General features: G+C 34.5%; 5 protein-coding genes across 8 annotated transcripts; 2 read left to right on the top strand and 3 right to left on the bottom strand.

Moving 5' to 3' along the window:
* Positions 1-59: 59 nt before the first annotated feature.
* LOC133790214 (uncharacterized) lies at positions 60-2,671 on the bottom strand. Of its 2 annotated transcripts, none has more exons than XM_062227753.1 (5): positions 2,515-2,671; positions 2,095-2,382; positions 1,180-1,667; positions 866-1,097; positions 60-758 (listed from the first exon to the last, which is right to left on the bottom strand). In XM_062227753.1, exons 2-5 carry the CDS (start codon positions 2,345-2,347, stop codon positions 280-282), a joined length of 1,452 nt encoding a protein of 483 aa, XP_062083737.1. In that variant the 5' UTR covers positions 2,348-2,382; positions 2,515-2,671; the 3' UTR covers positions 60-279. The 2 variants fall into 2 exon arrangements, with proteins under 2 accessions (XP_062083737.1, XP_062083738.1); XM_062227754.1 differs by having other exon boundaries at positions 2,095-2,404; positions 2,515-2,649.
* A 2,358-nt stretch (positions 2,672-5,029) lies between these two features.
* LOC133790213 (uncharacterized) lies at positions 5,030-8,064 on the bottom strand. Of its 2 annotated transcripts, XM_062227752.1 has the most exons (12): positions 7,787-8,063; positions 7,591-7,701; positions 7,414-7,500; positions 6,984-7,037; positions 6,735-6,880; positions 6,486-6,636; positions 6,264-6,401; positions 5,912-5,983; positions 5,760-5,833; positions 5,527-5,668; positions 5,337-5,415; positions 5,030-5,255 (listed from the first exon to the last, which is right to left on the bottom strand). In XM_062227752.1, exons 1-12 carry the CDS (start codon positions 7,979-7,981, stop codon positions 5,158-5,160), a joined length of 1,347 nt encoding a protein of 448 aa, XP_062083736.1. In that variant the 5' UTR covers positions 7,982-8,063; the 3' UTR covers positions 5,030-5,157. The 2 variants fall into 2 exon arrangements, 1 of the variants encoding a protein (XP_062083736.1); XR_009873951.1 differs by lacking the exon at positions 5,030-5,255 and having other exon boundaries at positions 5,386-5,415; positions 5,527-5,657; positions 7,787-8,064.
* A 2,029-nt stretch (positions 8,065-10,093) lies between these two features.
* LOC133790211 (uncharacterized) lies at positions 10,094-14,689 on the top strand. 2 transcript variants are annotated; one of them, XM_062227750.1, is made up of 4 exons: positions 10,094-10,728; positions 11,381-11,452; positions 11,718-11,789; positions 12,286-14,689. In XM_062227750.1, exons 1-4 carry the CDS (start codon positions 10,719-10,721, stop codon positions 14,460-14,462), a joined length of 2,331 nt encoding a protein of 776 aa, XP_062083734.1. In that variant the 5' UTR covers positions 10,094-10,718; the 3' UTR covers positions 14,463-14,689. The 2 variants fall into 2 exon arrangements, with proteins under 2 accessions (XP_062083734.1, XP_062083735.1); XM_062227751.1 differs by lacking the exon at positions 11,381-11,452.
* A 247-nt stretch (positions 14,690-14,936) lies between these two features.
* On the top strand, positions 14,937-19,693 carry LOC133790210 (uncharacterized). Its single transcript, XM_062227749.1, has 15 exons — positions 14,937-15,164; positions 15,284-15,437; positions 15,533-15,630; positions 15,962-16,023; positions 16,142-16,233; positions 16,333-16,456; positions 16,954-17,040; positions 17,156-17,249; positions 17,459-17,566; positions 17,818-17,918; positions 18,248-18,313; positions 18,403-18,490; positions 18,879-18,939; positions 19,307-19,370; positions 19,460-19,693. Exons 1-15 carry the CDS (start codon positions 15,098-15,100, stop codon positions 19,589-19,591), a joined length of 1,398 nt encoding a protein of 465 aa, XP_062083733.1. The 5' UTR covers positions 14,937-15,097; the 3' UTR covers positions 19,592-19,693.
* A 1,841-nt stretch (positions 19,694-21,534) lies between these two features.
* LOC133790209 (transcription repressor MYB6-like) lies at positions 21,535-23,349 on the bottom strand. Its single transcript, XM_062227748.1, has 3 exons — positions 22,978-23,349; positions 22,567-22,696; positions 21,535-22,467 (listed from the first exon to the last, which is right to left on the bottom strand). Exons 1-3 carry the CDS (start codon positions 23,108-23,110, stop codon positions 21,576-21,578), a joined length of 1,155 nt encoding a protein of 384 aa, XP_062083732.1. The 5' UTR covers positions 23,111-23,349; the 3' UTR covers positions 21,535-21,575.
* Positions 23,350-24,712: the final 1,363 nt, after the last annotated feature.

Below are 24,712 nucleotides of genomic sequence, written 5' to 3'. Positions count from 1 at the left end.
CCATCGATGAAGATGGTTGCCAAAATGTATAGAGAGCAAAGCAAATATTGTTGTAACACTTCAAGAATTGGATTGGATTGACCTATCAAATCAGTGTGAATTGGGACAAAATACCCATGATAATTTGAAAATGAATCAAAAATTAAATATCTCTTTCTTACAAAAGCCAAAGCCCCTATCGATTTTCATCTTTGTATATGATTAATTTTAAACATGACTAGAATCATCGTCTCTTCAGAAGATAACAACTTAGAAAATGAAAAAGAAAGAGGCATTGGATCACCATTCATCCCATTTATTTATGTAGTCATCCCACATTGCTGCAGCTATTGAATCTCTTACTGAGAAGGCAACTTGTTCTTGTATTGAAGAAGCCAACTGAATTTCAGGCTGTTCATCAAGAATATCAGGCAACACATCCAATTTTATCCCTTCCACACTGGAGAACAACCAATCCTTGTCTTTCTCCTCGCGGCGGATGAAGTTGTGTAAAGCACAGGCAGCTATAACTACGTCCCTTTGAATGTGAAACGCGTACTGAGGAGCGAGTTTGAGAATCGGAAACCGAGTCTTCAACACATGAAACGACTTGTGAATGGCGTTCCTTAGGGACGAGTGCCTGTGATTGAATAGCTCCTTTGCATTTCTAGGCAACTGATTAGCACCTCTGAATTCATGAAGGTGATGCCGGACTCCCTCGTACGGAGCAATGAACCCTTCCATATTTGAGTATCCCATGTCAACCAGGTAATATTTCCCTAAACACATGTAACTATCAAATAAGTTTGTCTTTCTCTTTCTTTTGTGCAATATATACTATATAAACTGATCAAAGCAGGTAAAGTGGTGTGTTACGACATTAAACCTTGTGGAATTTGAGGAAAGTTTTGATCCGGATCATCAAGAACGGCCCTCAATACGCGGGCATCAGCAGCCGAGCCTTCCCAACCAGGGTAAATGAATATGAACTGTAAGTCAAATGTGCAAGCAGCCAACACATTCTGAGAAAGAACACCTTTTCTGTTGCGAAAACGAGATTGATCCTTGGCTGGGACATGGGCAGGGATGTGCATTCCATCAATAACTCCAATGCAGTCCTGGATAAAGATAAGCTTGATCAATCAAAGATAACTTTCTATACAAAAACAAAAGAAATGAACCAACTGTTTGAATCAAAACCTGGAAATAGGGGTAAAATCTATGGTTATCTAGAATTTCCGAAGGAGTGTTGAGAGGTGGTGGTTGTAAGAACTCTCGGGACATTGACTTGACTGCCTTCAATACATTGTTAAAATGGCGACTAATGGTTTCGCCTGAGTGTTGAAACCGCTCTTGGACAACCCGGTTGCGCTCATTATGGCCTATAATGTTCAAGAAGATTCCGAGCTGCTCCTCTATCATAACACCAGCAGTGTCTCGTAACATGGCTTTTTGGCGAAGAGCGTTGCAGAGGTTTTGAAATACACTTTTGTCCATTCGAAACATCTCCCTACAAAGATCTTCATGACCATTTAGCACTTCAGTCATGAATCCACAGCCTCTGGTGGGTGATAAACTACGACAAGGTTGAGTTGTGATGGTGTTATAGTAATAGAAGCCTGCGGCGGCTGCAATCAATTCCATCTCATCCAACTCTAAGTCAAAATCATCCCTGCCAGCTGACATATCTGCACAAATAAGATTTATGTACTCTACAAGATTGCAGTGCCTTCATTTATTTATTTATATAGACAAAGAGGGCATTTGCTTTGCTTGGTATGGCTAATGGCTCTATGGTTTTATGGCTTTTCAGTAACAAGAAAACAAAAACTAGAAAAACCCAAAACTGAAATCAGCAGCATATGTCGAAAACAATGAAATGAAGCAAAAGGGCATAACAATAACGTCATCATTAGAAATAAAAACCGATTTAAGTACAAAACAAAGCAAAGCAAAGCAAGAGAGATATTTAATCAGGTAGAACAGGAGAGGAAGCAATGGACTTTTTCTGCAACCAAGGGAAGCGTTTTTCAGGTTTAAGGGAGATGAAAGTTTCTCTGGCATTGGGATTTTCAAATAAATCCAAAGCAAAAAAGTAGATTCTCTGATCAAGACCTTGCATCTCATCCAAAACCTTGATGCATTTGGTTATGGAGAAAGGGTCGTCCTCGTTGTTCTTCATGATTGCAGCTGCTCTCATCTTGGAAGCTGAAGCTATCTGTAGCATAGCATCGACTATGGCATCCCCAGTAGCCTTGCGACTTCTCTTGCGACGGCCTCCGGGCTGAAGGCGTTTGTTTGCGTCGTCTCCAGAGCCCCCTGAAGACGCATCTTCATCCATGAAAGCACCTCGAGGATCAGCGGACATGGTATAATCCCCTCCCCTCTTTCAACCTACTAACTCTGATCGATTCGAAAATTTGTACTATTAATAACAAATTGAGGCATTAAAATGTGAAACCCACAAACCAAAATCACTTAAGAGACAGAAAGTTTGAAAATTTGAACAGAAAAGTGGAGAAGGAACAAACTCACTCTGCTGCTGCAACCTCCAATTGTGGTTTAGGGTTTTACTGGTTTTTTTTTTAAGGGTTGAAGCTATCTATATCTAATATGCATATGAACAAGATTTCATTCATTGCAAATTTGTAATGGGCATCATTTTCCTTGCTTAATAACAAAATTAATATAATTTTTTTTTTGTCAGAACAAAATTAATATAAATTTAAATACAAAAAGAGTTTATTATAATAATACCTTTTATCATTATTTTTGCTTGATTAAGCTATCAATAAAATCCATTTCCCTAAATCAGTTATATAAGAATTTAATTTATGTTATCAATTCAGTTTGTAAAAATACAAAAAGGGAATAGTCTATTTTAACTTTTGTCTTCTTTAATTTATATTTTCGTAAAAATATTTAATATTTACTTCATAATTGGGTGCTATTTTAGCTTAGCTTGGGTGTTATAATATTTATTAAATAATAAAGGATGTTTAAAAAAATAAATAATAAAAGATGGGTTCCAATTCAAGTACTCAACACGGCGGACTTGTGTCATAATATAGCTAGAGAAATAATAAATATAGAAACTATATTTACGAGAAAAATAATAATTACACAAAATATGGTAAAGTTTTGAAAAAAAAAATTAAAATATGGTAATTCTATAAAATATAAAAAACAAATTACCATAAACATAATTACTCAAAACTCTCTCACTCCTCTCTCCCTAACGATATTTTTCTATTTTCTCATTTCTTCATCTCTCCTCCCCTAGTCGATTCCCTTATTTCAGGCCTCCCTCGGCAATACCATCTCCGCCCATGCCTCCAACAGCGACGCACCTTCACCCCACTAGTTCTTCTTCTTTCTTTCTTTCTTTCTTCTTCTTCTTCTTCTTCAAATCTAGTTTTATTATTCTTATTTTTTTATTTTTCCATTTCAATTATGATTTTACACTTCATATTTAATTTTTTTATTTTTTTTAAAATTTATTTAAGTAACCAGGTACTATGACTCCTGATTATTTTTATTCATATCTGATTTTTTTTAGACCTAGTTTTAACAAGTTACAATAACGATTAATTTAGATTCTTTTGTCTAGATCTAATTTTGTTTTCACACCTCACTAAACATTGTACCATGATGACTATTTCTTTTTTATCTGATTTTTATTTCAAACCTAATTGTACCAGTTATGATTATAATCAGTTAAATTTTTTTGTTTGGATCTTATATTTTTTCTGGCCTGGCCAAGTGGGTACCATCACAACTGGTTCTGTTTTTATTTCATATATTTTTGTAGACTTAGTTGTAACCAGTTACCTTCACAATCAATTTAGTTAATTTTTTCATATCAATTTTTCTTTTTCAAATCTCACAAAGTAACCAAGTATAATTCAGTTGGTATTTTGATAATGGTACATTACTAAGAAAATCAAAATTATTTTTATAGCTGTAACCCTTTACCATACATCACTAAAAAAAATTGACAGTGGCATATGATTACGACCACAAAAAAAAATCAAAATTGTTTCGATAGTGATAACCGGTTACCGTGAATAAAATATTGATCGAAGAAGATAAAAAATGGAAGAAAAGAAGAAAAAATAGGAATAAAAAACAAGGTCTCAGTTTTTTTTTCAAAGAATAATGAAAAAATATATTTTATAAAATATGAATAATAAAAACTTATTTTGATTGGTATAAAACCAATCACTTTAAAGTACTAATAAAAATATATAATGTGATTTATTTCATATTTTCACATTTGTTCTTTTTATATCTATATTTAATACAGAATCAAGAATTATTGATTCATATAGTGATTTCAGTCTACCTATTATCTACCACAATCATTTTAAAAATATTTTAAATTTTGCTTATTTGTAGGTCTTCTTATTAATGTGATGGTAAAAAAAAATTAGAAAGATCATTTTATTTGTAATTGAAAATAAAATATGTCAAAAAAAAAAAAAAACAGAAATGAGATCAATGATCTATTTACAATTGTTGGACTTGACTCATTAATTTACCTTGAAATTTCAACTATTTATATATTATAGCTATCTCTTAATTTTGTCACTTTTTAAACATATTCTTTTTTTCTTTAATCATGTAACTTTGTCATTGTATTCATTTTTAGTTGCAAATGACTATTTGTATAGAGAAAAATGATGTAATAGCTATTCTAATATAAATTAAATTTCATCATGTTCTTGACTTATTATTATTTATATGTTTACATAATTATTTGCCTATATATATATTTATGACATTTTTTTAGCTCAGTTTATCTTGATATAACATGTATCATTATATTTTGTTAGTTATGCTATTATTATTAAACACTACCTCAAATTGAAAGAGAGATTTGAATGTTCCTTCACAACCTGTTGGTTTAATCCTTCCCTCCCAAGTCCCAACCCAAATTGTCCCAATTCAAATTTTTCTTACTCTGTTTTAAGTTACTCACGCAAAAAAAGAAACCAAGTTCCTCTATTATTGCCTTAGCCTTGTGTATTCACAAACAACATTTCAGAAATGAACACCACAAAAGCAAATAACTATTCTTGAGTTCAAAATATTTCACTAAATGACCTCTCAATTCAATTAAAACATTGTAATTATCTACAAAATGTAATATAGAGAAAAGAAACTAAGCCTGAAATCTCATTCCAATGACTTGAGAAGCCTAAACAATGTTGCTGCTTCTCTAATCCGCGAGAACTCGATACAAAATGCTTGAACTTCGATGAACAGATCCTTAACTGCAACCAAACAAGGACAACCATAAATCACAAAATTATTACAACTCAATGACTCTCAATTAATAACAACACAAAACTCACCATTGATGATATTGTTTCTGATAAGGCTCTGCAAAAAAACGCATACGAGCCTCACGAGTCTGTTCTGCATGTATTTGTCCTGGACACAAACAAAGAGACACGCATATGATATAATGACGACAGTGAAGGTAAAAGTTCATCATAATTTTTAGTTAAAACTACCAAGAAACACAAGGGCATGGTGAAGTACCTTGATGTTCTCACAGGATGATATACAATTAGTTATGTACATCCGTATAAACTCAGAAGGAAGTTCCACTGCAGTTGTTAGTCTGTTCACAACCTCCATTGAGTGAAGACTCATGTCCATATTGACAAGCACTGTAAAGTAACTATGTTTGAGAAAGATATGTCAGAATAAGCAAATCCAGAAAGAAGGCACCTCAAAAAAATAAAAATAAAACAAAAGTACCAAATACGTACTCAGCTATTTCAGGGGAATTTATCAACTTAGTAAGAACTTCAACAGCAATAAGAGGATTATTTTCCACAAGTTCCTGCAAGAGACATGAGCTTGGCTTGAGATAAGTGATACCAATGATGAAAATGAACAATTACGCTACAGAAGCACTTACTGGTAGCTTTCTTGGTGTGAGTCCGCAATGATATACAAGCTTGGGGTCATTTGCCAATTCCAATAGAACTTGCTGGATAAGAAAAGGTAATAAGCTGGTGAAGATATTTTATTATAATAAAAATAAGATTAATCTCTCTGTTATTCTTTGCAAGAATATCTCACATAATTGCAAGAAAATAGAAAAGAGCAAATGACAATGCAAGTTGAATATAAACAACATGCTTGACCGTTTGAGCTATCCTCTTTGAGTCAATGCATGTCTAACTATAAAAAGATATACCAGAATGACATTTCACTCTCTCTCTCTCTCTCTCATGAGCATAAATATAGCATAACATGTACATCAGCACCTCTTGTTGGTTAGGAACAAGTGGCCCCTTCAAAGCTTTGGTGATCAAGTCTCTTACTGCTGTTCCTCTGCTAGTATCAACACACATACCATAGTCCCATAATAGTTCATGATTATCACCAGGGTTTAGCCATACCAACTGAAATACAATATGCATATATCAATAAACGAAAAACTAAAGTTTGCACTAAAATGGGTTACTTTTAACTTAAAAATATCTTACTTCACCAGCCTGGACTGGGAGTCTTGGTGGAACAGGCCGGCTCCAATGAGGACCTAACCCTTCCATTGACAGATTTGACAGGAACCCCACAACTGTCTCATCTCTATCACCAGATCCAATCTTAGGTTTGTCTCTCCATTGCAAATCAAACCTAGAACATGAGCCTTGATGTCAATATTTGCAAATGTGAAATTTACTGAGCAAAATAGCTTCAGGTAAAACAAATGGGAGAAAGGAAAGCAGGAATACTCTGATGAATTAGGATCGCAACCATCGGGAACATCGGGGTCTGGGACAATATTTCTAACTGAACCATCTTTAAATGGGCAGTTATAAGGCTCTGGATTAAGTTTGTCACAGTATTGCTGTTCCAACTGTGCTTGCTGAGGGAATGTCTGATACAAAGGAATATTAACCAAAAAATCAACAGGACCGCCCAGTGACATAGCCACATTATTACATATTGTGCATTGTAAAAAATAAAATAAAACTACATACGTGCATTGAGGGATCAAAACCGTTGATGTAATCTGTAGCAGATTGTTTAAGAAACTGCAAAGAAAAATAAAATCCTCTGTAAATCCACAATCTATATATCAAAAGAAATGCAACAAATTATATAGTGACATAAGAACAAGTATATTATGACTCATATAATATATCAGCAACATACTCTTTTGGTGCATTTAAATAAACTACACAATCCCTCCCCAACCAGTTGTTTTCTTCAACATAACAATTAGCTGCCTAATTACCTCTAAACAGCCTCCTAATCATCCATTATATAAGGGCCAATTTTGCTGAAAGAAATAACAATGTGTTCACAGGCAATTGATCAATTAAATGTTGGCATCCAATTTTAATAGAAATGTGCCAATTACTGTCATCCACACAATCATATTGCAAGAGATAAGCGAAGAATGAAAACCTCTTTGCCATTACTGGAGGTATCCGAGCTTAAAAGCAGAAGAAGAAATGCCCTCTCGTACTTTTCAGTTTCATCATTGCAGGCAGCCTAGTAATAAGATTGAATTCAAGATGGTAAAACATGCAGAGCATTTCATCACAAATAGCATAAGATCAGATGGAAAAATCAGAAACATACAGTGATAAATAGAGTGAGGAAGGGATTCGCAGAAGAAGTCTGAGCAGAATAAGATTGATGAAGAAGGGCAAACGCAATCAAACGCTGAGTCGAGTTGAGCATCTTCTTGTCCTGAGACGAGTTGAACAAAACCCTAAATTGAAACCCTAGGTAGCCGAAAATGAAAATGAAAAGGAAGGAGAAGGAATAGACTTGCCTGTAAGAGAGTGGAGAGAGAGAAGCAGGCGATGTAGTGAGGGAGAGAGGTGGTGGGGAAGGTGGAGCTGAAGTCGGAGACGATGTGGTGGAGAGGGCGTTGGTCGGCCCTGAGAAGAGAGTAGAGCGTCTTCGATTCGTCGGCGGTGAGGACCATCATCTTCTTCTTCCGATTGAAATTGAAGTTGGTATTCATGGCTGATGCTTCTTCTTCTTCTTCTTCTGCCCCAAATCTTCCAATTCCCAAATCCCAAATCCCACAAATCCAAATTCCCAAATCTCAAATCTTTCTCTTTTTCTCTCTGGGACCCCCCAAACATGCAAAAACTACTACTGAGACTGCTCTTTTCCCCTTTCTATTTATTTTTATCCCTTACATAAATAAATTTTTATCCCAATTCCCAAACTATAAATAAATTAATTAATATTGGTTTTTTTTTGGGTAAAAAATAAATATAAAGGGCTCAAAATCAAAACAATTAATACCAACATCCCTTACATAAATCTAAATATTAATTAATTGCCTAAATAGCTTACATTCCTTAATTTTTTTTTTCAGATATCCTACATCTTTTATTTATTTTTTTTAAAAGAAAATTAAGAGTATTCTCTGTGGATAAACTAGTGAAATAGAAAGAAAAAAAGGGCATATTTTTATTATAATTTTATACTAAAAAAATTGCAAATTTTATGTAGTGTGTAAATGGTGTTTTTTTTTTTAATGTTATTAAAAAAAGTTTATTGCTATTACCAAAATTGAGGAAAAATTAATTATAAGCTATATTTTATTTCATTTAAAAAAATTGTTTGTTAAAATCTTTCTCTGTCAACAAGGTGCTATAATTTTTTTTTTTGAGTTGATTTCAAATCAGAAGTCACAAAAAGAAAAAAAGAAAAGCTTGTTCATAGTTTTTTTTTTTTTTTTTTAAATTTAGCCTAAGAATGAGTATGAGTGTTATGTCATGTTATCCTAATAGTTATATAATTTGAATGGTGAGAATAGTGATTATTATTATAAGCTTCTACTACTGAGTGTTATGTCATAGTTATATAATTTGAATGGTGAGAATAGTGATTATTATTAGATTAACGATATGTGCACATAAAATATACACTTAAATATTAGACACAGTGATGTGGCAGTTTGGCCTAACCAATCACATTTATTAAAATTATGATCCACTGTTTTAAAATACAGTGACACGTCATTGTGTGTAATGTTTGTGTGCATATTTTAGGTGCATATATCATTAATTTGGTTACTACGAGCTTCTACTAGTAATAGTAGTAATGTGTGTTGTGTAATGTTATCCCAATTAGTAAAATTAGTTCAGCTCAACCCATGAATCACTAGTTCACTTGTGAGTGTTATTATTATTATTGTTATTATGATCATCATAAGATATGGATGGAGAATATGTGTTGTGTGGAGCTAAGTCAACTTGGAAACTCAAAAACATAATTATATAAAAATAGTCAAAATTCATTGCGGTACTCAGAAGCAAAGGCAATTCATATGTAAACAATAATAATAATAATAATAATGCCTGCCATTTTGCTTAACATTATTACATATTTCATTGTGATTTGCAACAAAAACCCATGACTTGCACGCCACCCACCATCATCTATGATTGATCTATCCATGTCTTTTTTCATTTTTTGTTCAAATTTATTTTTTACAAAAGAAAGAGATTGTTCATATAAACATGCATTAGATTACAATACAACAAATGAAACATGTCTAATTTGTCTTTTTATTGGTCATGTCATGTGGCTAAGTAAGTACAATCATAAAGTAAAATAAAATCCCATAAAGAAAAAAGAAAAAAGAAAGAAGAAGGTTTTGTTATTTGTAATTTGTTGTTTGATGAATAAATTAAAAAGGAGATGAGTTGGGTCAAAGCCAAATAGCTGGCCAAGAACAAGTGTGTCAGGCAGTCCCACTGTCTCACCCTCCTCAGCCAGCCTCAGCTCAACTCTCCTCTCCAATATGATGCAAATTTAATAGACATATAATATATTATATAATGTATGACACTTGACAATTGACAGGACTGAAATCTCTCATTGTCACCATCTCCCTCTCAAAAGAGACATATTAATTTGTTATATTTTAATGTGAATGAGAGTGAAGGCAGGCACAGTGAAATTTAATTCCTGCTTTACTGTTGAAATTGAAAAGGGCGTGTAGTGTACGCGCCACAGGAGAATACAAAAGAATAATGCTTTGTTTTTTTATGGCTATAATAATAAGTTGAGGAGGACTAAGTAAGGGCCCAAAGGTGGTCTGGTCTGGTGTGGTCTGGGGTCTGGTCTGGTCCTATCTACTTTCTCTGAGCCTGCTTTGCCTTGCCTAGTTGGCACTTTTCTCCCATTCCCATTTGTTGTGTTTCTTCTTCTTCTGCATCTTCTATTCCATTGCCTCCTTCTCTAATCCATAGGGCCACCGTACCATTACCATACATAACAACAACCCATAACCATCAGCCATTTTCCTTTCAATATTATATATTAAAAAAACAGAAGCAAAGGTCTTTCTTTTTCTCTTGCCTTGCCCACCTTCTTTTTCTTTCTCCTTCTTCCTCTTCTACAGCCACATTCCATTCCATTACTATTTTTTTTGCCACTACTTGTACCTGCTGTCGTTTTGCTGTACAACATCAACAAAAAGACCTCATTTTTATCACATTCCATGCTTCAAGATCTCTCTTTTCACCTATTATGTATTCTCTTTCTCTTCCTCCTACCTCATCTTGCTTCTTTCACCGGATTCATGCCTTTGCCTCTGCCTCATTGTGTTTCCAGTTCCATTCTCAAAACCATTTTCTGAACAATGCCACTCTTGGCCTTGCTCCCCATCTCTGAATCAAATCCTCCCTCATTTCGTGCTCCTGCTTCTGGGTATTGTCTCTTGTACTCGACTCCACACGATGAAGCCAGGTGAGTCGTTTTTGGTTTAAGTTATTTTCTTAATAACTCATGGAATTTGATGAATGGATGGCTTAAGATTTTGCCATGTTGTGGATCGATTGTGCAATCCTATTCCTGTATAAGCAATGCATTGCTGTATTATGCAGCACCAATTCCAATTCAGACTCCCTTCTGTTCTTCAAGCATTTTCTTTTTTCTTTTTGCAAATTCGAGATTGATTTGGTGAAACTAGAAAAAAAAAAAGTTAAATATTGTAAATATCACATCAGCTGCCTTCTGTGCCTTTACATTGCTTGTTTATCTTTGGAATTAGTTGTTGCTTTACCTTTTCTATGGCCAATGAAGAAAAATACAGTAAAAACTTCGGCTATTCTCTTCCTTTTGTATATGTTTTACTTCTAAGGAAAAGAAAAAGAAAAAGAAAAAAAAATTCTTTTGGTTTAGATGGCATAATCAGATGAATGGCATTTTGTGAGGACTGAGGAATGAGAAAGGTTTTGGTCAGTAAAATTCAGTTAGCTGAGTTCATTATCAATTGCATTCACAGACAACCCAAGTACTGAAATGTTATGCTTTTGTTGCTTAGTCCAAATTTGATGCTGAATTGTCATTTTTCATAATTGCATTAAGTTATACAAATGACTTGAACTCGACTCATCAGGTTCTCAACGGGCTGATCTGGATTCTTCCCCTGGCCATAGTTTGAATGGCAGTTTCAGGAATTTCATGCCTGGTTTGTATTCATTTTCAATCATCAACAATCCATATTTGCCTAAAGCTGTTTTCAAAGTTTGTTGCCTTCAATTACTTGAGATGGAATGCCATCTTTTTCCTTTGAAGATTATCTCTTTTTATCTTGCTCAAGTAGTATAAATTTGTGAGATTATGCCTCTTTTACACACACAGGATTATGCCTCAGTATGGCAAACAATTATTCAAACTATGCCTCTTTGTTATCAATTTTTTAGAAATGGATCTCATGGTCATAATTTTCTTAGGTATCCCACACAATGATTTGGACATGTCTCCAGAGCGGAGCTTGGATGGAAGTTTCAGGAAGACGAATAGTGGTTTGTATTTATTGTGCTCTTCTCTCTAATAAATGAATAATCTTATTTGCCTCCATTTCTGCTAATGTAGTCCCTTGTATTAAGCAATAAGATCAAAAACTAATCTAGACTGCTCTTATTCTCTTTGCTTTAGAAATTGGATAAGTTAAGAAGCATTACAAGAACATGCTGTGAACACTATTATCCAACGGTATGATGAGGATGTATGGACATCCAAAAGTTGTTTCTATATACCCTTTGTACCAATAAACAAACTTCACCATGTCATTTTAGGCATCTCAACATGTGACTTTTTTCATATGTGACAGACATCTTTAAGAAGTTTGACTCCAAAACAATGACATAACATAAAAAAGAAAAAAGAACACCATTGTTTTTTTTTCTTTCTAAATTATAATGTTATATTAGTCTGGATCTTCTTTGAGAATATATATATATATATATATATGTGTGTGTGTGTGTGTGTGTAGTGCTCATAGTGCTCTACATGATGCAGTTATCTCCGCACATAGTCTATCAGGAACTTCAGTTTCAAGCAAGTTTGTTCCTTCCTCTAGAAGAGTCTTCAGGGGGCTAAAAGATTATGGAAAGAAACTTAATGACGTTGAATTGTTCACACAGAATATTGAGGAGTGGGTTTTTGATAATTTATATACAGATTCAAACAATGCAGGACCTTTTTTCAGCTCTCCCTTTATGATTGATGAATTGCGCAAGCTTGATGTGGCACTAGAGGGGGTTTTGTTTCAACAACTCTTCCGTATGCCAAGCTCATCTTATGTTTCTGATGATCTAAGAGAAGAGGAGTACCTTGCAATGGAAGACTTTCTTCATGCTATTGCCATTAGCTTGTGGCGTACATTTTGGCACAAAAGAGGACCACTCCCTTTCTTTTTATCTTGTCCACGTTATCCAGGCTCCAAGTTTTACACTGTGGACAAGGCAATATCAAAAGGAAGGCTTAGAGACCTTTGTGGTTTTGCATTGGTGTCAAGACTTGGAAGCGATTCGCATGTTCGTTGGGACCAGGTGGCGGAGTTTGTTCTATTCAAACAGGATATATTGTCAGGGAACGAGTTAAAATTTTCTGCTCGTGTCATTTGTGAAGCCATTTTTTACGGTTTTCATATACTTGTTGCACGGTTTTTGAGCAAGACTATTAGTTTAGACAGCAATACAATCTTCATTTCGGTTCAAGATTCTAGATATGGTGGGGTGGTGAGATTGGGAGGGGATCTTACGAAACTCGACTTGAACTCAATCAATCCATATGAATCTGTGGCTGAGTGGATGAAAAACCATGCTGAAATCAGAGTTTCCCCAGTGGACATGATATGGAACAAACTAGGAAATCCCAACTGGGGGGACCAGGGAACTCTGCAACTAGTTTTGGCAACCTTCTACTCCATTGCCCAATGGAATGGACCACCGAGAAAATCTATAACCTCTTTGGCCTCAAATCACAGCCTCCGCCTTCAGAAACGTTGGATGGAGTGCCGCCCTGTTGAAAACGAGAATGCATTGGTTCCCTTACAGATATCTGACTATCATCAACAAGGAGAAATTGTTGAAGTTGACCAGGGTGACTCTTCTTTAGTTCACAGGAAGAAAGGATCACGTTTGAAGCTTGAGCAGGGTGAGATAATACTACTCGATGATCAACAACACGGGCAGAAAACTTTCCAAATACAAGAGTCTGTGATAGGAGGAAACTATTTTCTCTATAGTGCTGTTTCTCTTGATCACCCCATGAATTTGTTGGCTCTATATGTGGGCGCTCATCCATCCAGATTGGAACCCTCTTGGGAGGACATGAGTCTTTGGTACCATGTACAAAGACAAACAAAAGTGCTAAACATCTTGAAGCAGCAGGGAAGTTCAAACAAATATTTGCCCGAAATAGTTTCATCTGGCCGAGTTCTCCATTCTGGTCCATGTAAAAAGGAGAGTCCAGGCGGGAGGTGTGATCATCCATGGTGTGGGACTCCAATACTAGTAACATCTCCAGTAGGTGAACCACTATCATGTGTGGTAGCTAGGGACGGCTCTTTCTCCTCCGAGGAAGCAGTGCGCTGTTGTAGAGATTGTCTGGTTGCACTGAGAAGCGCAGCCCTGGGAAATGTGCAGCATGGTGACATTTGTCCAGAAAACATAATCCGAGTTGTGGACATGGAGGGTGTAAGATACGTGCCCATATCATGGGGACGCGCAGTGCTAGAAGACAGGGATAGCCCTGCCATCAATCTGCAGTTCTCTTCATCTCATGCACTTCAGCAGGGGAAGCTTTGCCCATCATCAGACGCGGAGAGCCTGGTTTACCTCCTGCTGTTCATTAGTGGGGGCGGGGGTGGCCAGCAGCAGCAGCAGCAGCAGGATTCTATAGAGTCTGCATTGCAATGGAGGGAGAGGGCGTGGGCTAAGCGGTCGATTCAGCAGCAGTTGGGAGAGGTATCAGCTATCCTAAAGGCATTTGCTGATTATGTGGACAGCCTTTGTGGAACACCATACGTGGTTGACTATGATATTTGGTTGAAGAGACTGAGCAAGGCAGTGGATGGTTCAGCGGATAGGGATAGAGGGAAGAGGATTGAAGAAGAAGTTGTAGGCATAACATTAGGATTGGAGTTGGAAGATGTTGCTGAATCCTCAGGAACATCTGGAGGTGTAAGCTAGTTTTGTTTTGTGTTATGCTACATTCTCATTTTCTTGGCAGCTTGATATTCTTCCTTTTGGTAAAAAAGAAAAAAACAGAATGTGATTTTGACCATACTTTGATTGGTGAATGAATGTGTACCAGGCACTTCTGAGCATTGTTGTAAATAAGATCTGATTGAACAGAACACACTTTGATGACAAAGTCAAGAAACCCATAATTCAAATTGTTTTCTATTATCTATATTTTATCACTTAATTGTTGTATTGTGTCCAACAATCCATCACAAAAATTTGTAAGATAAAATTAAGTCCAATAGTTAATAATAAAAAGAAAAAATCAGAACTTTTTAATACATTTATTAATTTGAAGGCAGTTATTATTGGGTCAAGTAAACATAACGTGCTGTAGTGTAGTATCGTTCGTAATTTGGAGCATTGAACCAATTTAATTAATTAATTATCTTCTTTTAGAAGTTGGAATTGAAAAAGACCTTTGAAAATTCGAAACTTGAAACAGAATGAAAGGGACTATATAACTTATTTCTTTAAGAAGAAAAACCAAAGCTTTGGCTGTACGATTCAGTGTTCCGATTGCTTGGCTTTGTTTGTATAAATACAAAAAGCAAGCGCTTTTGGGTTTTGATCGGTCGGGGATGGCAGAAGTCGAAGTGGGTCAAAGCTCAAACTCGGCTTTCTCTGATCAAATATGGGCTAAGCTTGGTATGCCACTTCCTTTTTCTTCTTCTTCTTTTTAGGATTTGGATAACAATGTAGAGATAATGATTTCAGTTTAGTATTTAGTAGTTTTATGAGTGGGTTCGGTTCGCTCAATGTTGCAGTTCCCTCCGACTCAAGATTTTCAGATGTTGAGATAAAGGCTGATGATGTTCTTGTTTGCTCCCACACAACCCCTTCTTCTTCTTCTGAGCAACATCAATGGTGTCAAATTATAAGAAATTCAGATTTGTCTTCTGCCACTTTGCACAATAAGAGGTTTTTCCTTTTTGCCTATTTACAACATACCAGTGACATTGCTGAAAAGATTAACAAACAAAAAAAATTCTTGTTCCTTTTGAATGTATGTATAGTTCACATGCAATTCTTGCGAATGAGGCTGTCATCCCAAATGAAGACTCTGTTGTCATTAATTGCGGAACTGAAATTATCCCTGGTCCTTGTAGAGAAGGTGTGAACCTTTGTAACTTACTTTTTTGTGTGTAGTATTACTCCCTCAAAGCTTTTACAGTGAAGATTCTAGTTCTAGGCGGTACTATAACTACTTTAACATATTCAAACAGTTGTCTAAGTTCATTAAAAAAGATCAGTGGATTTCATCAAGGGGTGTTTTAGTTAAACCCTTGCATTTTTATTGGCAGTCTCCATATTTTTTAAAGATAGGTTGGAATAGATTATAGATGCCATTATTGTTAGGAAATCTTAGAACATCACTTTTGTTTGAAATCACATATCATGTATAGGTATTTATACCTCAGAAAATGATTGTAATTTCTTTTTAGGGTATTTGAGCTATAGATTCAAAATAATGCCCAGACCCGAAACCTCTCAGAAGAAATTAAAGGTAAGTTCCTTACTGGATGATTATACTTTAACTTCTTTTTTTTTTTTTTTTAATTTTATTTATATTTTTTTGAACTGTTTCCTGATGGATTTAATCTGACTTTTTATGGTTTCCCCAGATAAGCATAGATGTTGATCATGCAAAATGCAGTATTTGCCTAAGTGTGTGGCATGATGTTGTTACTATTGCCCCTTGCTTCCATAACTTCTGGTCTGCAACTCACTCTTTTTCTTAATGTTAGTACCAACCTTTTTTTTTTCTTTCTTTTATGATCTTATCGAAACTCATTCAATCTCTCATTATCAACAGCAACGGATGTTTCTCAGAATGGTTAAGGCGATCACAAGAAAAACGGTCAAATGTACTCTGTCCTCAATGTAGAGCTGTTGTGCAGTTTGCTGGAAGAAACCACTTTCTGCAGAACATTGGAGAGGTAATGGGTTTAGTCTTATGTCATAAGCGCCTTTGATCTACAAACTACAAGCTAGTCATGGACACCATAGTATATCAGAAATTAGAAGATATTCTTTGACTCAATTTTATCAAATGTTTAAATTATTATAGGCAATCTGTTATCTACCTGATATTGCACTCACAATTGAACAGGTCTTTCGTTATTAAACTTAAGATTTTAAATTTTTAGGCATTATGGTTTTGACTATCAACCGGTGCAACTCTTCTTTCACGAAGTGAATTGTCAGGTTATTGGTGTTATAGGTGTGATGTGTGTGGATTTAATCTTCATACAGCTACTATGCATTAGTTTGAGCAGCAAGCAGTACACCCTGCAATTTTAATTGGCTAATTTTTTTGGGGTGTTGAGAGCCGCTTGCTAATAGCTGTACTCTAGTGAGAATTTTTATGTTCCTGGATATTCATATTTTTTTTTCATTCGAAATTTTGATTAACTTTTCTGGTTGTCGTATTTAGGATATACTGCAGGCTGATTCTTCTTTAACACGTCCAAATGATGAAGTTGCAATTTTAGATAAATATGCATCAATACAATCAAACCTTGTGAGTAATCGTTTACTTTTCTGATGAGCTGATGTGCACACATCTGCGTGTGAACACTCATCTAGAAAATTGTGATGTACACCTTTTTAACTTTGAGATATTATTGTAATGGTAGGTCATTAAGAGAGGAAAGAGGTCTCGCCGGAAAAGGGCTTATTCACCAGTGGACGAGTTAAGTGGTGACATAGATCTTCCGTGCCCTCAATGCGGTAATAATTTGATTACGACTTCTCAACTTTGGATATCATTGTGTTCTATTTTCTTTTGGTTAAGAAATTATTACGTTATTTTATATAATGCATGATTTCGAAGAGTTTTTGTGGTACGTTTCTATTCAGATGCCCTTTTCTTATTTCTATGTTCAATATTTCGATTGGATCTCTTCGGTTTTAAAGAGGATTTGTTCACATTTCCTTAGGTACCGAATTTGGTGGTTTTCGCTGCAACGATAACACTGTCCACTTACAATGTCAAACATGTGGAGGAATGATGCCTTCTCGACTCAATGCTACTGTAGCACAACACTGTAAGATTTTGTCTAATAAATTACGACACTCATCGGTCTTCTGTTTCACAGTTAATATCTGGAGATCACGCTATAATATATGCTTTAATACAGTGGATTGGAGTTTATTAATCTTTAAGCATTTAAAAAGACGAAATGATGGCCTAGGACCCCCTTTTTTCTTCAAATCGTTAGGCTTGTGGTATAGTTCAGGTTGAAGTCTATTATCGTAATTCAAGGTTTATAATCTTGCAATTTTTATGTGCTTGCAGGTTTAGGCTGTGATAGGGCATTTTGTGGTGCTTATTGGCATTCTATAAGAGCTACAGGAACAGGTGCTCATGCAATGTGCGGTCCTGAGACCTTTAAACCGGTATGTTGGTTCTTCTCACCTACTTTGCTGCAAAATTTCACATTCAGTTTGTGTGTGTGTTGAGTATTTAGACATGCATCATACACACACTCCCTTGCATTAATGCTTATTAGAGTATATAGATGTACAATGTAAAAGAGGTCAAAGGTGTACTGTTTTCTGATTTAATTAACCACTCTTTCCTTGTATTATAATTTCATAGCAGATGACATTTTATAAGATTATATATGAATTTATATGTGCATAATATTTTTGCTAGAGTTTAATTGTATAATGGAATGAGTAAGTTGATAGATTGAGTGAATGATGTAATGTTTAATGCTTTGCAGATTTCAGAACGTACTATCTCTAGAATTCCTTTCTGGGCGCATGAAAAGAATCGACATGAGCAAGATGTATGAAGTATTAAAAGTAGGCTAACAGTTGTTTCTTTATAACAGAAGTTTTGAATTACTAGTGTATTTTTTGTTTTTTTATTTCTTAGATTACAGAGAAGTGTTTTAGACAAATGGGCAGAACATTGCAGGATGTTGTTACAGAATGGATTGAAAAGTTGAACAACAGAGAGCTTGGTACCTAAGTTTACTTTTGTTTTAAGTTTCAAAGTTCTCCATTTTGCTTGCTTATGTTATCTGAATAGAATCTCTCTTGAAAAGTTTGTTTCCATTGCTCAGCTTCCAGATCCGTTCAGTATTCAATTTTGTTGTGCACCTGGTAATATTTAGTCATTCACCAGACCACCACCCCTAGAATTTCCTTGAAAAGAAATATACAATAAGTTAGAATTATTCAACCTGTCAAAATTTAGATTCTTCTCACCAAACATGCTTTACCATTCTTGTTCCAATGTTCACTTCTAAAAAGGCAGCTTCTATGGGGTTTTCTGCTATGTATTATACTGTCCTAAATCACATTTTATATTACCTCTTTCATTATGTTGTTATTTTGGTTTCTGTGTAGATCGAACTAGAATGCCACTCAATCATGCTGAAATGATAACAGCTGGGACTCATTTATGCAAGTATGTTTCCCCTCCATAGATTCTTTCTTGCTAAAAGTGAATTGTTTTATTACATTTAGTTTCAATGTTGAGATACAATAAAGTAGTAAAAGTCAAAACATTCTTCCGTACTAACATATTTGGTGCACCCCAGTAGCCATTACTGAGTGTGACTGTGTGAGTATTAAGGTCCTTGCGTCAAAAGAGCCTTTTTTGTTATGTTTTTTGCTTTTAAGAAATTACTCATCATGTCAAAAAAGGAAAACCTGCTTTTGCATAATAAGAAAGCAAAATATGGAAAATTGCTATTATTTGACTTTGGATACAGATACAGTGGTATATAATATTGTGTGTGTGTGTGTGTGTTTGTGTTAAATGCAATGTGCAGTGATTGTTATGAGAAACTGGTGTCATTCCTGTTGTACTGGTTTCGGATTTCGATACCCAAACATGTAAGATCTTCTCCATCATTTTCTTAACTTTGCCTATGATATGAACGTGGTTGGAATTGGTTAACATACATACAAATCCATTCATGCAGCTTCTTCCAGCAGAGGCAGCTGCAAGGGAGGATTGTTGGTATGGATATGGTTGTCGAACGCAGCACCACAGCGAAGAACACGCTCGCAAAAGGAATCATGTCTGTCGTCCAACAAGGGGTTCTAATACGTAGTCATTTTTTGCAGATTCATATATTTTCTTTTCTTGTGCAAACACAGATGATATTATTTAAACGAACTTTATGAAAATGGATTCTTTCTTTGTTTGTTTCTAATCAGATTGCGTTTAGTTGTTTAATTTATGTTCCTGAGTTCTTGGTTGGTTGGTTGATTTGCACATATAAAAATATATAAGAATGAATGGTTGTTGTATTGGAACTTTATATGGTTGTCTCCACTCAGCTGAAATTTTGATTCCAGGGCCGGACTTACCTTTGTCTAGTAGAATCTGCAACTCATTGTGTGTCTCAAACATAAGATTACACCAAACAAAAGATACATACATACCTGGAAACCTATAACATATTGCACATATTCCTAAGTTGAAGTAAGTGGACTACTTGATCCAATAATGGCATCCGATTCTTCTCTTTTAGATTATTAAACCACACATATGTGTGTGTAGTCCATGACATGACATGCCATACCATGCCATGCATGGTTGAACTGGCTTAGATGTGTTGTCTTGTGGTAAGAGATTCTCAATCTAATTATGCTATTTATATATATATATATATATATATAGAAACACAGGCACACATTATTTGGCTTATTCCTTGCTCGGTAATGCTATGTTGTTGGGATTAAGTTAGTTAGGTGTGTAAACAATAAACATTGCATGTTGCGTTGACCTTATTTGACCACACACACCCTATCCTATCCTATCATATCATATCATATCATATATATTCTGATATTTTTATAACGTCTAGATTCAGGAACTCCTCAATCAGTCGTTGAAAACAAAAAGATTTATTCCTTACCATATACATATATAAAAAATTTCGAACAGTGTTGTAAAGTGACAAAAATAAAGTTGAAATACTTTATTATAAGTGTGACTTGTTATTTCTTTTCTACACTATTATAAAAAAAAATTTGCACCGAAAATTATTAAAACAAGAAAGATGTGCACTAATGCTCCAAAAAAACATGGGTTTTCCTAGAATTTTCCTATGTTTTTAACTTTGGCAAGCTTTTCAAACTACTTTTAATTAATTGGCAGAGCTGGGTTATCTACTGTCTACCTAGTCTAGGCAATAGGTAGTGCTTTAATTTTAATGAATTAGAAAGACATATATATATAAGTTAATATGATTTGATCAAAGTATTAGTATTAAATAGTGTCGAAAAAGAGAGAGTGTTCTAGAAAGGGCAAGATAAATAATAAGACAGAAGACAACAAAAGAAGTAGGTGAAGGGTAACGTGGGGGAGATAGAGAGATATATAGAGACAAAGGAAGTGGTTAACTACACACACACATAACTATAGGCTATAGCTAGTTGTACAAGAGGATGACATCACTACGTACCCATTTTATCAATTCAATTAATCATCATATCATCATCTTCTTCTTTAACATTCATCTCTACATATATATATATTATATACCAACACAACACAATACCCACGTCTGTACTAATATATGTATATATTATATACATTATCTCCCTTTCAATGACATGTGTTTACGTACCATATAATTTTTTGGTTTATATTATATTCATACACATACATGAATCCTACCCAATAGTTGTGTTGGTTGGATCCATCTCCTCCACACCTCATCAATCTCATCTAGTCTAATTAATAATGTATTATATATATATATGATTGATGATATTAATTACTAACTCCAGCACATCCCTTGAGATCTCTCTCTCCCATTTTATAATATGGTTAAGTCTAATTTCTACGTATATGTTCTAAACTTAAACTCTTAAATTAATTAGCAAACGAATATATACACGTACATGTATTACTTTATTGAATATATATATATATGGTAGATATAAGAAATCATTATACGTACTCTTATCTAGATATGTATATACATATAGCTAGTAATACATGCATATATGCAACCATACAAAAATTAAAGCTCAGATCGGATGATGAAAAGACAAAAAGAGAGACCATTATTACTAAAGGTAAAATTAAGTAGTAGTTGTATAATATGTATAGAGATAACTGTGAGTAGTAGTAGTAGTATTGGGCAGTAGAACTGGTTTTACCACTCTAGTAGCGGTAATATTATTACCCATAGAAATATTGGAACTATTATTATTACTATTACTGCAGCTACACGAACATGACTGGCTTTTCTTGATACACAAACACACACTGTTACTACTGCTGCTGCTACCACCACTGGCTATAGCTGCTGCTCTTGCTGGATCGTCAAAGCTGCCATTATTGTACTTGTTATGATCAAAACTATTGCACTTGTTATGAATAATCTGCGGCTGTACTGGCTTAGCAGTAGTAGTAGTAGTAGTAGTCGTAGTAGAAGAAGAAGAAGGGAGCCCAAGTGGTTGTAGGCCTATGGAGAGGTCGAGGTTGAGCAGCCCTCGTTGGGTGTCACTTGTAATAACATCAGTACTATTATTATTAGCAGAAGTGGTACAACTGGTAGTGCTACTCATCGCCATCGTCATGTTTGAATAGAATTGATCTGTGCTAGCAGCAGCAGCAATTGCACTACTAGTCCTTTCAATGGTAACATGATGATGAAGCTTGGGGTTGGGCATGGTGTTGTTGAACATGATAAGTTTGTTGCTCTGATGATTATGATCATGATCACTGCTGCTACTGCTGCTGTTACTGCTAGTACTAGTTCTAGTTTTGGTTGGAAGAAGATGAGGAGTACTAGTACTAGAACTAGTAGTAGTAGTAGTAGTAGTTTTATTAGTAGGCACGAGCAGAAGTGGGCGATGGGTTTGTGGATCGATTCCTCTGCTATAGAGCTTTCTTTTGATGTGTGTGTTCCAATAGTTCTTTATCTCATTGTCTGTTCTTCCCGGTAATCGAGATGCTATTAAAGACCACCTGCACACCAACCATAACAAATCATTCAGTATATATATATATATATATGTATATATACATGTTATGATGAGATGAGATGAGATGAGAAGTACAACGTACTTGTTTCCAAGCAAGCTGTGAAGGTTGATGATGAGTTCGTCTTCTTCTTCTGTGAAGTTTCCTCTCTTGAGGTCTGGCCGAAGGTAGTTTATCCATCTCAGCCTGCAACTTTTCCCACAACGAAGCAGACCTGTATATATATACATACATATTAGATTTAGTTATATTTTCTGTTAGCCTAAGTTGTTTAATTAGCTCAAATGGTTAGTTAGTTAGTGTCCTAACTAACTTCAGCTTCTTCTATATATATTACTCTGTATTGTATTTGAGTTGAACTTAAGTTCTTGATTACTGAATAACAAACTTGTTCTCTCTGATATTGGTTCTATTCATATGGTAAGTCAAATTAATATACAAACTATATATATACATACATATGATTATGATATATAAAGGGTTATAAGTATATACCAGCTGCTTTGGGAAGAGATCTCCAGCAACCTTCACCATGGAGTTTGATGTAGTGGATTAGACGCTGGTCTTCTTCTTTGGTCCATGCACCTTTGTTTGTGTGCTCTTTCTCACAGCAAGGAGATCTCCCCATAATTATTAGTGTATATATATATATGTATATGTATATTATCACCACACAAACAGATATAGCTTAATTATGATCTGAGAGCCAAAAGGACTTTATATGGGATACCCTATTGCTACTATATATATATATATATATATATATGTCTATTAGAAGAAGAAATACATAGAAAAAAAGAAAGAAAGTAGTTCAGAAAGAGAATGGAGTTTTGACCGAGTTGGTGAGGAAAGACAAGAAGAATAGGTGGTGCTTCTTTAACAATTCTTATTTAATAACATTAACATATATATATATATATACATATGTATGTGTATGTATCTATATGTGTGACATTTCCTTTAATTTTATTCAATATAGGTGTCCTCATCCTTTCTTATAAAAATATCTCAAATTCATTTAACTATTATTATATTTATATATTACAATTCTACTACCTACTCTATTTCTCTAAACATGTGCGCCCTTGTTTGTTTTAATTATTTAATTAATTAATTATTATTATCACTTCTACTATACTACTAACCAACCTTAGGTCCTAAAGTAAAGTATTCTTTTTTAAACAAATTTTCCTTCTATTTTTTTAATAATTAAATATCGATTAGGTAGGTAGCTCTACTTTTGATGTACTTGATTGAATCTAATAGTTGTCCCCACTCCCCACCCAAACTTCTTCTCACCCTTGTGCCTTATATTCTCAATAATTTGAATTTTGTATAGATTTGATTGCTTAACATATATAACAAATATCTGGGCTTGCTTTTTCTTTATTTGTTATCATATATATATATATATACATATATACGAGAATTCTTAATCGGGGCTTTACTTTAAGCTCATCGGTGATGTACTCGTTATTTTTTATTCGTGAACAGTTTTCAGTACGATTTTTTTTTATGATTGAGTATACTGTAGCTATTTAGAGCATTCTACAAATTTTCAAAAAATTCTGAATGATTTACAGTACCGAAAACTAGGTTCAAACATGTTGTTTTTCACGCGCATAAAAAAAATTAGTCACGCGTGCAATATGTTTGAACTTAGTTTTCAGTACTGTAAACTATTCAGAATTTTCTGAAAATTTGTAGGATGCTCTAAATAGCTACAATATACCCGGTCATAAAAAAAATCGCGCCGAAAACTGTTTACGGGTCGAGAACACTAAGAGCCCCACCAATAAAACTTAAAGTGAACCACTATAAAAAAATTCCCCGGGATATGTGTTGAGTAGAACAAAGTAATGAAAATAAGTTAATAATTATTAAAAGCTCACGATCTACTCCATCAATTGGAGATTGTCAACCAAATTATATTTACTTAATTTTGAACAATCAAACAGAGAAGAGAAGTTAACTAAAGCATTAAGCTTCCATTTATGTCATATGCTTTTAGCAGAAGTAAATTGTAAGAAAACAAAAGAAATAAAAAAAGTACTACTATTATGGCAAACAAGTCAAGTCAAAACACATATTTATATAAATTGTGGAACTAGACCTACTCCCTCTCTCAAGCCAGCAAACACTCTTGCTAGATTAATTCACCTATTCCTGGCCCCCAATCAATATTATAAAAATATATGAAAAAAAAAAAATTAATTAATATGAAAAAAAT

Source organism: Humulus lupulus, chromosome 7 (genome assembly GCF_963169125.1).
Source record: "Humulus lupulus chromosome 7, drHumLupu1.1, whole genome shotgun sequence".
Lineage (NCBI taxonomy): Eukaryota > Viridiplantae > Streptophyta > Magnoliopsida > Rosales > Cannabaceae > Humulus > Humulus lupulus.
The sequence above is the reverse complement of the archived record's forward strand: the minus strand, read 5'-3'. Positions and strand labels throughout refer to the sequence as shown.